Source organism: Lemur catta, chromosome 6, assembly GCF_020740605.2.
Source record: "Lemur catta isolate mLemCat1 chromosome 6, mLemCat1.pri, whole genome shotgun sequence".
Lineage (NCBI taxonomy): Eukaryota > Metazoa > Chordata > Mammalia > Primates > Lemuridae > Lemur > Lemur catta.
The window spans coordinates 85,363,383-85,378,091 of NC_059133.1; the positions used below are offsets into that span (position 1 = coordinate 85,363,383).

Genomic DNA, 14,709 nt, shown 5'->3' on the forward strand with positions numbered 1-14,709 from the left:
AACAGGACAGCTCCCTCTCCAGCTCCGAGGAGGCCTGCAGTGAAAGGATGGATTTGCCCTTCGCTGGTGACGGAACAGAAGCTGCAGGGCTCCGGGAGCGCGGGCTAAGACAGTTGCTAGGGGCTGTTTTCTAGCTTACAAAACACAGCCCTTTGCAAAGCGCGGGGGTTGGGGGCATTGAAATCCTGTAGCAACCCAGCGTCTTGCGGAGGAGAATAAGTGAGGGCACATTTTACGTTAAGAATGCTGCAGAGGGAAGTTGTTTATTGCCTCATCTCCAAAACCAGTCTTACTACAGGGCAGAATTTAGACGTTTGGGTAATTCATTTCATTCGTCTTACAGCAATATGGAAAAAAAAGAATGGGGAAATGACTATTTTGTTATGTTATGCCTTGGGGAAGGCAGTGCCATGGATTTACAGGGTGCAAGTTAAAACGGATACGTGGAATTGCCTGGATGCTTCCAACTTCTTTGAGCGTTTGTCCAAGTGAGTTTCCCAGGCCCCAGTGGACATGTGCGTGCAGACAAGGCCTCCGCCTCTCGCAGCGCCGCTGACCCCAAGTTTGGCAGCACTTAGCAGGGAGGGTTGTCACTGCTGCTCGGGGGGACAGACCCAGCGCGTGGATGTGCTCATGACGAGGGCGCCCACGGGGCATGGAGGAGTGAGAGGGGCACACACTCTGCAGATGTCTCGGTGCTGGGACGAGTGGGAGGGTTTGGTGGCTTAAATGTGCTGAGAGAGATTCAGAGATTCGGAAAATCACTGGGCATTTATTCCACGCTGACTCCGCCAGGCCCTCGGCTAGTGCTTTACATGAGTTCTAAGTTTTACCACGACTCCAAAAAATAGATATTACTTTGTTTTTTGTGGGGACACTTAGAGATAGTAGGTGACACCCAAAGTCACACTGCTACTAAACAGGGTTCTGTGACTCTAAAGACTATTTTACCTTAAGCCACTTTGTGTCCCCAAACCACCAGGCACCACGCCAAGGACTTCGCATTTAATCCTCAGTGCAGCCCTGTGGGGGAAGCTCTTATTATTGCCATTAACAAACAAGGAAACTAGTTCACAGGGAGATTAAGTGGGGTTCAAATGGCCCCTGCTCACTCCAAACCTCTATTTTGAACTTGACCTGGGCATCCTTACATGTTAACGTTTGTACACATTGGCTTCTCTTAGAAGTAGTCAGTTTTTTAGCCAGGGTTTTGGTGCGACCAATTTGCACACATTGTACAACTGCACACGTCTTCTCTGAATGTGACTCAGGTCCCAGCATTTCTTTGCTGGGAAACCCTCTAGCGTGGGTCACGTGCACTGGAGACATAAAACACACACCTTGCTGCTGAATTTGGTGGTAGAAAATGGAAGCAAAAAGCCAGGCCTGGGTAGTCCAGAACACTCACCTGGAGAACAAGCTTCTGCTTTGGCACCACATGCTAGGACACAAGTACCCATGCCAGATCACAGACTGCACCCCTTTCATATTTCAGAGTCTGTGACTGTGAAGGGGGATCAGGTGTCTGGGAAACGGAGTCATCCCAGGTTAGGTACCAGCTTCAGGTGTTCCTATAAAATCTATTAAAGAATTCCAGGGTGACCTTTGGAAACTGTGGGAGGTTGGCCCCGCCTGGGAAGTCTTGTCATATAACAAGCTCTTCCTGGTATTGTTTTTAGACCCCAGCGTATGTTACCTTCTGAAGCCCGAGGCAATGGACGGAATGTGTCCCCTCCAAAATTCATATGTTGAAATCCTAACCCCCAGCTCCCACTGGCTTTGGAAGGTGATTATGTCCTGAAGGTGGAGCTCTAATGAATGCGATTAGTGCCCTATAAAAAGGACCCCAGAGAGCTCTCTTGCTTGCTTTCTGCCTTGGGAGGACACAATGAGAAGTCAGCAAGCTGCAACCCAGAAGAAGACCCCCACTAGAGCTGGCCATGCCGGCAAACTGATTTTGCACTTCCAGCCTCCGGAGCTGTAAGACATAAATTTCTGTTGTTTATAAGCCACCCAGTCAGTGGCACTTTTGTACAACAGCCCAGGCTGACTATGACATCCTGTGGAAAAGGTACCATCACTGTGTCGCTTCATAGATCGGATAACTGAGTCACAGTTAGGAGCAGAGTCCTCGCCTAAGTCTCTCTCCTTGTTCTGCCCCACTGTGCTGCCCTGTGCTGCTCCCCAAGTCCACTGGTTAGGGGTCCACATCATCTAGTTTGGTTTTGGACATGAAGAAGACCTTGTAAGACCATTCTGTTTTGTGTTTGTAAAGGAAGTAGTGGTTGCAGTTAATTTTTCCTGGTTTAAATAATCTTTTGAACTTTTTAGTGTTCTTAGAACTGAACAGAAAGATTTTGTCTTGGCTGACTTTGAACTTCCACGGCCCTGGACCTCCCCAAGGCCCTGGACACACAAAGCGAAGGACTGGGTTGCCCAGTATCGCTCGGCATGCCCAGCCTCGGGGCCTCCCGTATGCTTGAGCTTTTATGGATGTGAAACCACTCAGAGGCATATTGTTAATAGGAATCCAGGAGCAGTAGCCTACATAAGGCTAAAAAATTGTAGTGGGCTTGCTGAGTAATGGTCTTATTATGGGGTTTGGAAAGCAGCAACAACAACAAAAGATTAGGAGAGATCTAGCCTGGAGAAAAGCCACTTCTGGAGAAGAATGCATGTATTTCCATAAATGAGTTTATTTATTAAAAGAACCATCGTTGCTTCTGTGACTTTTTCCTGAGCCCTTGTTTTGTGTTGTGAGTTAACTTTGCTCTGCTTCCTCTTAAACCTGTCTTCTGGGAATTTTATTGGGCAGCCCACAGCACTGCCCTGAAAACTCCCATCGTAACTGACATGGAACATCGCTGTGAAGGTTAACCTTGTGCTGCCTTATCGGTTAAGGGCAGGTTGACTGCTGTAGCTGACAGCACCAAAATCTCAGTGACAGTGCAATAGAAATCTAGTCCTTGATTACATGTGGGCCACATCTGCCGGGTGTCCTTCCTCCCAGTGGGGATTCAGGGACCCAGGCTCCTTCCATCTTTGGCACCACCATCTCTTTGGGGAGTGAGCACAGGGAGAGAGAGAAAGAGAGAGATATGAAAGGTTGCTCCTGGTAATTTTTATGGGCCAGGGGGCCAGAAAGCACACCTTCCACTGTCCAGAACTCGGTCACACGGCCTCACCCTAACTGCAAAGGGGCCAGAAGATGTAGCCCCAATATGCTCTATTATGTTTGCAGTAACAGTAAATCCGCTGGATTCTGTCAAGGGATACATGAGCTGGAGCTGCCTGTGGAGGTCTTAGGAGACATTGTCCCTTTAACATTCAGAAAGTAGGGTTGGAGGATTGGTCACCCATCTAGGCGCCAGTGACCGATGCACAGAGGGTGGGTGTGTTATGCACAAGAAGGAATATACACTGTGTATTGTTTAATGTGGCTCTGTAGTCATTAGCACTTCATGTGGCAGTATAGTCTTTTCTGACCCTTCCAGAAACAACATACCTGTCCTTCCCTTAGACCCACATTGGATGCTTTATGGGTTTCTATCCTGGTGTCGGTAACACTTTGCTGCCCTTATTTTCACTTATGACTTCCCCTACTAGAATGTACACTCCTTGAGGCAGGGACCTTGTCACATCCGTCTTCATAGCCACAGCTCTTTGCACAGTGCCTGGGATGAAAGTTTCGGTAAATAAATGATTTTATTAGAGGGTTAGAGACTCACTATTTCTCAAATTGAAAGCTTACCGTCTATATTAAACATACTGCCTGGAGGTGAAGCTATTAATCCCATCCTACTGTACTTTCTCCATCAGTGTAAGTGAGAAGCAGCGTGGAGTAGTGGGGGAAAGGTTGGGGGCTGGATAGAGGGGGGTTGCAATCCAGCTTCTGCCGCTTTCAACCCAGGTCGTTGCAATGTAACCTGCACTGCCTCTCCATCTAACTTTGTTACCTGGTAAGTGGGCAGTCTCACGTCATAATGACGTTCTGAAGTTAAGAGAATATGCATATAAGGGACTCGGCTTACCACGTTGGGAAGAAAATCCCATTATGCCCAAGAGTCAGGTGTAAGTGCTGTCCCCATTGCTGCCTAAGAGAGAAGCCAGTCCTCTCTTCAAAGCAGCTGTGGCCAGTGGCGTGTGCATGGCGCTCGCCCTTTTGCCAAGATGGGGACATAGATTTGGGCTTCAAGCCTGTGCCCGTGAAAGCCATAGACTCATACGTTCTTAATGTTAGTAAGGTCCTTGGATGTGTGAAAAAGAAAAGAAGAAAATGCATCCTGAAAAATGAAGGGCTGGGCTGCCTTGTGAAGCAGAGATTCCTCATGCTGGAAGTGTTCCGTAGAAAAGGCTCCGCCATCTGCCAGGGATAGAGCTGAGAGTCCTGTTTTGAGTAGGAGGGCAGAACTGGCTTGGTGACTCTCATCAAGGAAGAGGAACCATGCCAGGGCCTCTGGTGGTTGATGAGTAATAAAAACAATAAATACCTGTCATTTCTGTTATATAAGACATTGGGAAAAGTGCTTAGCATCATTACCTTGGCTGGTGGGTATGTCCAGAAAATATATTGCCAAAATTTTGGGAGATACAAATAGAAAGTGTTGAAAAAGACTTGATTCATGCTTTCTTGAACCTTCCAACAACAATAAAACTCTGATTATGCAACATATTTTAAAAGGCCAGTATATTGCACCAGCTTTGGTCAAGAAATTATTCATTGATTGATCGATTCCTTTGACACGATCAGATAAGCAAACATTTGTTGAATGAGTGATTGATTGAATGAATAACTCTTCCTTTACCCCAGGTTTAATAGCTTCAGTTTCCCCAGGTTTTGTTACTATGATCTGTTCTTTTTCCACATGCCTAACAGTCCTGGTGACCCTGCCCTGGACGACTTTCAGTCTGATAATGTCCCTCTTACGGCGTAGCTCTCAGACCTGAACACTATACCTGTACTCCGTCTTTACTCAAGTGGCCCACCAGGAAAAGGCCTTGTGATAAGCAATCAGCTAAAACTGAAAACAAAAATCTTACTGTTCTGGAAGGCCAGGGGTCAGAGATGTCAGGGCTGAAATTTCCTTCAAATGGATCCAAATGGGGCTGTTAAAAACCAGGGGTAGAAGTTTGCAGTTTTTGCATGTGGTGTTTTCGTTGCTTTATAACCCCTTAGCCAAAGTGAATGTTATTAATATTTCAGTCCTGGGCATGGCTCCTGGCCTCTATCCCTGTGCCAAGCACCAGATAAGGGATCTGTGAACCAGGACACGAGCCAGCTATTTGAAGCACATTACATCAGACATTTCCTGAGGTGAAAAGGAAGGCCTGCTTGCTAGAAAGCAGGGAGAATTTTGGCTCTTAGAGACTGGATTCAGTAACTTTAACTCCTTGGCTAAGGGCCAGGCCTCCAGCAAGCAGCTATCGTGTGGCCTGCAAAAAACTCAGCTCCAAAGCCTCTGGCTCCTGCTTTACGGGTGACACTAGGGCCTCCTTTGAGAGGTGTATCACCTTTTTAGGGGCAGGGGCAGATTTTAGGAAAGGAGAGACGTTATAAAACCTGGCATTAAAAATAAAAAAATCCTGGTAACTTTTGTGATTTTCAATTTTGGAGTCAATGTTGTCTTTGTAGTGGGAAATTGCAGGCCCTGAATCAGAATGCTGTCCACAGAAATATTGTCATCTATCACTCTTTCTTTTCAAGTTAAATAAAATCATATAATGTATAGTGATAGGTATATTGATGTTAACTATTAAATTTGTAAATTGGACCCTAATGATAGTCTCTCAGTTAACTTCATAGATTGTCTTTTGCAGCCAAGGAATGTGGTCTCAGTAGCATTCAAAGCTGACTGTTTTGTAATTCTGAAGTCTTTAGCTCTCCCTATGTACCATACAGGCTATTATGAATTGCATGTGCTAATGCCTCTGTGTTCATTGAGTACAAAGCACTACTCAAATGATTTTTTTAAAAAAAATCTTAATTAAGGATACAGAGGCTCTGGAAGCCTCCCTTTTCGATGCTTAAAGTTGTGTTCTAGGGTGGAAACAGCTGGTTAGAGTAACGTTAGGGTATATGAGAGGACAAGATAAAACACGCCTTTGGGTGAATTATCATATCTGATACTCCTCCCACCTGCAAAATGTGATTACATCATTCTACAGTTTATTAACTTATACTCAGCAGAGATAAGTTCTGAAGTCATTTTCAGGATCAATGCCCAAGTCTTTTGAGAGACCAATGCCTTTCCCACCATAAGCTCTACAGCTAAGAAGCACCAGCGTCACAATGAACAGTGACGACTGCACAGACCCCTGAAGGAATGATCTGGTAAAGTACTTTGGTGTAACCTTTCTGTAGTCTCAATTCTTTGTCATCAGAGTCTAAACTCTGGATACTTCATCTTTCCTTTTGGGAAAATTGATCTGGCACTATTTGATCCCTACCTTGAAGGGGTGCTCACGAAAACCATGAAATATTTATGAAGTGCTTTGTTTCATGGGAAGTGATGTTCCAGGCTAGGAAACTTTAGTCTGCTTCTGGATGGATGAGTTGGAAATGTATTTCAGCTTTTACCCATCGACTCTTCCGAGGTCGCACAATTCACTCCTGACTGTCCGTGTGTGAAAAATCTAAGAATCTCATACATCCGTTTGTCACCTTCTGTGAACCATGTTTGTTCCTGAGGATGGCATGATGCATTACTAAAATGTCCAAGAAGGGAAATAAAGGAGCGAGGGTGAGAAGAGGAGGTGGTAGCCAGGACACAAGAAGGGGAGGAAGGGAGGTGAGTAAAAACTGACAATGCCTGAGGAGCCCAAGCTGTTAACCTGCGGGGTGTGGACATGCTCTGCCATTCACTCTGCTAGGGGGAACAGAGACTTGCTGGCCAGATCTTGCAAAGGAACTTTGCCAAGGTCTGCTGTGGCCAGGCCTTCTCAGTGACAAGAGACGGTGGGGTGCAGAGCTGTTCATTTGGCATCCTTCACCATCCCTAAGGTCACTGATACAATATTAAGCTGATCTTGTACACATGGCTTCAGGAAGAGGATCGGGATCGGAGGGAAGCCAGGGGAAGGGGCAGTGGGTGCACGGAGGAGCGAAGCCTTCTGGAAGCACACACAGGAAGGGTCACAATAGCCACGTTGCCACAGCGAAGCAGCCAGCTTGTGTTTACTTTCAACTCCAAGTGTTTTCCTTTGTATATCCATACCATCACCTCTTATTTCTCAGGAAGTGACACAAAGTAACAGGCTCCACGATGCCATCAATGTCCATTTTGACAGCATTCATGTCACAATACACAAGCACGTACTGCAATTATACAAAATCCAAAGAGTAAAATGTTACGCGTTACACTGGTTAAAATGAAACTGACAACCAAAAAGGAAACAAAACAAAAAAGAAATCTCTGTCGTAATCCATAGAGAGGCTTGACAATATTACAAAAGAAAATGTAGCCAAATAATTGTTCTAGCATGCTGCAGTTCATTGCTATAACTTCATAAACTCCCAGCTCTTTAGGGGAAAGAAAGTGCGTTTTCACAGCCTGTAGTTCTCAAAGAAATAGCTCTCACATATATGCAGGTCAACAGAAAAAGGAATGCAAAGTCTAGGCACCAAGATTGCTCAGACAGCAACGGAGTTTAAAGAGTCAGACATGAAACTCTTCTGAAACAGATCTGGTTTCTTGAAAAAGAACAAAGGACAGTGACATTAGTCCAAAGGGCCAAGGAAGAAACACCCAACTGTTAATAAGGAAGAAAGCCATCAAGAACTAGAACAATTAAGACAAATATTTTTTCTACTCTACTTTGAAGTTGAATTACAGCTTTTCATATTTGGAATAAGAAAAGATACACAGTTGATCTGTGGGTATAACCCCTCTCCTCCCCATCCACACTCCCCACACCTGATCCAATAATGTCAGAGCTGGTAGAATTATCATTTCTTCGTGTATGGCCATGCCTCTTTCTAATAATGAGGTATAATCTGATGCTAACAATGCCTGTTCCGTCCTGCGCTATGGGGTTGATCAATAGTGTGGGCAGAAGACAATTCAACTTTCTGATAAAATCACACACATACAAAAATTATTGCACTTAAAAAAACTAAAAACAAAAAAAACTCAGCCCAACGAGCAAAGGGCCGACTAAACTCTTCGGAAGTGCTGTGCTTCCTGCCCTTTGCAGAGCGTCTTGATCTTTCTGGCGTTCTGTTGAATTTGGTCCATCATGAAATGTCCCAAAGTGAAAGAGTCCAAAAGACACTGTAGGCTCTTTAAGGCTAAGTCTTCCCAGTGCTTCTGCGAGATAAATTATCTCCTTGGCCACATACTACAAAGGAAGGGCTCTTTTTAGCAAAATGACTAGCAGGCCCCCCTTCCTCCAAAAATCTGGAAGCAAGGGAGGATGGGTGCACATCCTGTCGTCTCCTGTGAATGGGAAAGAGAAAGACAGTAAGCAGCCTGGGACGTTGGCAACCTCCTCCTGCCCTACCGTGGCTCTCAGATACTCAGTCCCTCAGCCCATGTGAGTGTGGGTTTATCTGTGCAGCATTCTCGGTGTGACTCCTCTTTTCTATGAGTCTGAACGTCTTTCCCTCTCTGCAAATTTGTCTTTTTCTGTCTTTCCTTATTCTTTATCCTCCCTGCCCCCCTGTGCTCTCCATCTCTCTTTCTTGATGGACGTAGAGATGCAATGCTAACCCCATCCTGCTACCCACTGGCCAGATGCTTCCCAGACTTCCATCTTTCTCCCACAATGCACCACTGTCCTGTCCCCACCTTGTCCATGGCGCCCCCCCCTTCCCCAGTAGATTCAGACATTCTACACTGAGCCACATGACAGATTTCTTATTACCTCAGTCAAGACTACTCTACACCTCCACAATCTGATCTCCTAGTCAAAATTTGAGCACAAGGCATTGATTATATTACTAATGTTTTCTTGAAGCTCTGAAGTTAGTGCTCACATAATGAGTGAGATCAAGGCATATTCAGACTTTGCAATCCTGAGACTCTATTATTAATATTGTCTTTCTTTTTGGGGTGTCCACTCCACTGGATGTCTTCTTTGTAACCCCATGTAATCCATAAAATATTTGCACAAAATCTCTACATAGATAGACTTGGATGGTAGTATTCTGATATTGGAGGCACAGATCTAATAGCAGGGTAATTTAAGGTTCAGGGTGGAGGGAATGGAGGTCAAATCATCATGAGTTGCAGAAGCTCCTGATTGTCGCTACCGACAACCAACGTGCACTGACGCTCAATGATCTGCTGTGGTGTTTGTTTTTCCCTCTGACCACTCCTGTAGGGCCAGGAGTTGGGCAGAAGTACTCATGTGAAATCAGAGTCAACACAAATGGCTATTTCTGCCACCTGTCCTATCCCATCATGTCTCCTCCCATTGTTCTAAGACAGAGCACCGATCATGAGCTCTTCCTTACTTACTTTTCCAGATTCTGAACTAGGACTTGGTGACATTCTCATATATGACATCACTGATGCAGAACTGCTGCTTCTTCTTCATCCACATCAGTTGCACACACTGATGGATAAAAATGTACTGCTCCTGGTGCAAAAGACACAAATATATTTCAGAGCAAGATATTTATGTGCAGATATGTGCCAAGATGTAATATTTTAATACTATGACAGTTTTAATAATAAACATCTTGTGTAAATGGAAATCATTCTCATTATTTACAGAGACATAATTTTATAATGAGAAAATCCAAGAAAATCAACTGTAAAAGTATTTTGATTAATAATAGAGCTTAGAACATTATTACTTTTTTTTTTTTTACAGTGGAATGTTTCTTCCTAGCTTTATTTAGGTATCATAACAACTGTATATATTTAAGGTATATGATGTGATGATTTGGTATACATATACATTATGAAATGATTACCACAATCAAGCGAATTAACACATTTATCACCTCACTCAGTTACCATATTTTTTTGTGTGGTGAGAACACTTAAGATCTACTCTTAGCAAATTTCAAGTCTATAATACAGTAGTATTAAGTATATTCACCATGCTGTGCATTATATCATATGACTTAATACTAAAAGCAATAAATATTCAATCGAATCATGGGGCTATTTTGAAAAAAGATAGTGTATCACCTCCTCATACACGGAGCTAAATTCCGGGAAGTTTAACAAATTAAGCGATTAAAAAATATAGAGGAAACTATAGGTTAATTCCTCTCTGATTACTTTAGGAATTTATAAAATTAACAGCCATGAAACAAGTTATAAATAAAAAATTCAAACAACCGTCTGTAAAAAAAGATAAAAAGAATGAAATGAAGGGCAAATCAGAAACTGGGAGAGAAAAATATTTTCTAGAATCATAACAAAATGTTGATGCCTTTACTTTAGTTAGAAAGCCATCCAAGTCAGTAACATACAAATAGACAAATAAGTAAAGTACACCAACCACTAGACCAAATATCCCTGGAAGGCAGGGACTGTGCCTTTTTATTTCTCTTGCCTAGCATTTAGTTTATGCTTATTAAATAATTTTTGAAGTAAACTGAGGAAATCTGAAAACATGCAAAAGTGGCCAAGCAACAAAAAACATAAATTAAAACAATATTTTTTATCTACAAAGTGAATAAAGCTAAAGGGAAAAAAATAACATTCAGTGATGACTTGAGTTTGTTAAAGCAGTCATTTTCAGCTATCGTTGGTGGAGGCAGAATTTATAAAGTGCTAATAAATGAAGTGGACACAGATAATAGTAACAAGTAGAAAGGAATCTAATTTAACGTTCTATTAAAAAGGAGACTGGTTTAAGTAAGAAATGATATATCTATAATGAAACATTAGTCGAGTCTTTAAAATTAGCTTTATCAAATTTTAGGCAATTTGTGATAACATACAGGGTACATAGTAAAATGGTAAGTGGAAAATTAGGGTGTAAAATAATACACACATGTATATATATACACACATACACACACATATATAGAGCAAATGAGCATAATTACGTAAAAGTTATTATAGTTGAATGAAAGCCGAGATGACATCACCAAAATATGTCTTTGTGCCATGAAATAAAGGTAATTTCATGGTCTTTCTTCCTTTTCTTTATTTCCCAGAGTTTCTCTATAAGCAATACCATCAGAAATAACCTTTAAATAAGATCCAGTGAAGGTATCCACAGGATTTTAAGAAACTTCTTGTATAACAACTTTATACAAAAAATAAAATGGCACTTCCAACCTGTATTTTTCAACAAGGTTTGGAGAAAACACATTCCCTTTTGCTGTGATAGTGTTGCAGCAGTAACCCTTTCTGGTCATCACATGTCATTCTACTGTTTCTGGTGTTATGTCAACACTGGGAATAGATAGGGCTGGACACTGTCTGGAATTTCAATCCACTCTACTCAGTGGCCAAACTTTGTGTAAACAAACAAACAAACAAAAAACAAAGAAAAGAAAAGAAAAAAAGGACTGCAGGAAAAGTAAATAAAAGACTATTTACATCCCTGAGAATCCCTGAGAAATCTAAGCTCCCGATCAGGAGGACAGGCTGCTCAAAGCAAAGCCCCAGCTGACCTTCAGGGAAAGGCTATTAGAGGAAAATCAAACAAAATACTTAACAAAAATAGAAGAGAGCACAACAGAGATGAACTAAACTGAACTGCAGCACTTGACAGTCTCAAAGCACTTATCTAGATTATATTGTTTCATATAATGTCTAACTTACAACAGTGTGTGAAAGTTGTCATTCACATTTTACAGATGAGAAATGGGAACTCTGAGAGGTGTCATGATCCGTGCAGCGGCAAAGCTGAGATCCAAGCCTTCTCGCAGGATCTGGCACTTTCCCTAACTACCCCTCTACTTGTGTGGCGAGGCCCATGCAGTGTGTCCCGCCAGGTGAGAAAGGAGGAGGACAGGTCCCCCTGCAGTCCAGGCAGCATGTTGCCAGGACTCTAAAATCTGCCCCTGAAGACATCACTGATTTAATCGGTTACTTCTGCTATTTTTTGGGGTGGAGTACAGTGATGAAATCAAGGCAATGCAGAGAAAATTAGAAAATTAAATATGAGCCATGGGAGGAAATGTGGTATATAATTCATGGGTTGATCACATACATAAACATATACATACAGAACTCAGTTGGAGGATCATCCTCCCTTCTTGAACACCATTAGTGTCAAAGGGGTACTCAGGGATGATAAATGTGAAAAGAATCATTTTTTTTTTTACTTTGTTCTTTGCTTATTAACTTTAGCATCTTAGAAGGCAGCAGGATTTGCATATGAATGGGCTTCAAGAGAATGTTAGGGAAATTTTCAATACAGGTTGAACCATGGAAATCAGAGGAACAGGAACGAGGAAAAATAAAGGTAAGTGAACAAGATGTTCTAGATACAACTAACAAAACAGACACAAATAAATAACTGGAGCTGGAAAGCATCCATCACAGTTGCGTGGGAAGACAAGGGTCAAACTAGAACAGCTGGGAAAAGTAAGTAACCTAGGGGACCTCTTTGGTGCCTTTGAACTCCCCACGAGAGTTCAGGGCAGGGGTATCATACTTTAAAAAGACTGTGTCCATGGAGATGTCAACCTAAAATGCCTCCATGAATGAGTCAAACAACCAAAATTTAGGGTAAGAAAGTTAGGGAGAGAACAAAACATTTTCTTGGCTTTGCAGAAAACCACATGGTGGCTGCTCTAGTTTTGTGTAAAGATCTGCCTGGGAAAGAGATTAAGACTCTGTAGTTGGGAAAAGTGAAAATGAAACAGGCCATAGTTAAAGTCTGTGAAGTTTTAAAAGGTATAAATTAAGTGAAAGGGGCAGACAATTCATCAAATCCGAAACACTTAAAACAAGGTGTGGCCCTTTGTAGCTTGGGGATTCATACACATAACAGAGAGGTTTTGGTCACCTGTTGGGTTGTGAATTTATGGAAGTAAAAACCAAAAATATGAATTGATTAATAAAGCACCGTTTAAGCATTAGGTAGTGGGTGTCTCTGGGAAACTAGACATTTTAAACTTAGGATAACAAGGAGACGGCGGTCACGTCCCCACGACAGTAAATAGGAGGCAGCAGGATTGCGAGTGAGCTCACGGAAATGAGGAAAGAGAGAGATGACTTGCTTCCTAATTATCAGTGAGACATCTGAACCTGAATGGTTACTCTTTCCAAAGTGGTATGATTCTGCTATAGCTCAGAAATAAATGCATTGGACCGGCTGTGCCCAGCCTTGGTCACAGGGGAATGGGGAGGAGGAAAGAAAAGTAAAAAGGGTGGGAGAAGAGAAAAACTCTGAAGAGTTGGTGAGACAGCAGCCATGACTCGAGGCCTTGGGGTTATGCTGCCATCTGGTGGTGCTGGGTAGGAAAAGCATGATGAAGACCCCGGCATTTTTTTAAATCTCTGGGTGGAGGTCAGGCCAGGTGTGTTCTATTCCACAAGTGTTCCTGCCACACGCACTCCTCGAGAAAAAGGATTACTGTACACCTGAAGCTAAGAAGTCGCGAGTATGGCTGGGTGACGAGGCTCACAAACAAGCTATTGTACATGGGTTTTTGCCCCCACATAGGTGCACACCCACAGGTACTCTGAAGGCAGCGATGCTGTCTGCCAGCATGACCTTGGGCTGTCACTTCAGAGTGAATGCACCTGAGGCATCAGGGGAAAGATGCTTCAGGGCAAGAAGAGGAAGAGGGAGCATATGACACTGCTAGATATCTCTGGGGATGCTCCTATGTTATGACAATAATAAATCCATCCATTTAGATGAAGGGAACTGGCAGTGTGGGTCGGTTGGGGACTGGGAATCTTTAAAATCATAAAAGGGACAAATCCAACCCATGATCATCATCAAAAGTGATTCGGGTCGGGCATGGTGGTGCACACCTGTAATCCCAACTGCTCCCGAGGCTGAGGCAGGAGGACTGCTTGAGCCCAGGGTTTGAGGCCCACCCCCCATCTCTAAGGAAATAAAAATCTAAAAAAAAATTTTTTAAAGTGTTTTGAAACAGAGTCACATGGAAGACAAACTAATGACAAATTTAATGAATCAAATCCAACATTTCAAATATAAATGAAATTGCATCAGTTCTACAGTCTCCAATGGGTGGCGTTTACCCAGAATGGCTGTCACCTGCCCTGAGCTCTCGGTCTGTTCAAAGAGATTTCATTCTGTCACAGACCCACCCATGTTTTCCGGATTATTAAAAGGCATATAATGCCAATAAAAGTGTAATCACTATATACTGAGTGGATTTCTAGTGGCTAATATCTATTTCTTTTATACCTCAAAGCAGTTTGAACATATACAATAAGAAACTGGGAAAGGCAGAAGCAAAAAAATTTGAGACAATTGTTGTGAACCATGAGGTTGAATAATGGTAAGTTTTTCAGTCCAGGGCAGATTAAAAAAGACATATGGATTATGTTCCTACCTCCGTCTGTACCATAGACATCCGGTAGGACCTCATTTCTGACACCAGCCCTAAGATGTCAACAAACTCATGATCCCGGATGTGCTGCAGGAGTCTGTCCAGGGCGATGAATGTGCCCGTCCGTCCCACTCCAGCGCTGCAAGAGAATGTTCAGAGAGCACATCATTCAGGGTTTTGTCACTGTTGAAAAGTAATTGGTGAGTTCTAAAAATCTATAGCTAGCACAATTGTGAAAAAAGAGACTAAGCTCCTAACAATAC

At 42.8% G+C, this 14,709-nt stretch overlaps 1 protein-coding gene across 1 annotated transcript in view; it reads right to left on the reverse strand.

The window, feature by feature from the left end:
• Window positions 1-7,146: 7,146 nt before the first annotated feature.
• Window positions 7,147-14,709, reverse strand: part of PTPRO (protein tyrosine phosphatase receptor type O) — a 246,894-nt gene continuing 239,331 nt past the window's right edge. Inside the window, exons 25-27 of the mRNA XM_045554266.1 lie at window positions 14,450-14,585; window positions 9,459-9,579; window positions 7,147-8,435 (exon numbers count right to left, since the gene is read on the reverse strand). Of these exons, the coding sequence (XP_045410222.1) occupies window positions 9,475-9,579; window positions 14,450-14,585 (241 nt within the window). The 3' untranslated portion in view covers window positions 7,147-8,435; window positions 9,459-9,474. The remainder of the gene's footprint in view (window positions 8,436-9,458; window positions 9,580-14,449; window positions 14,586-14,709) is intronic.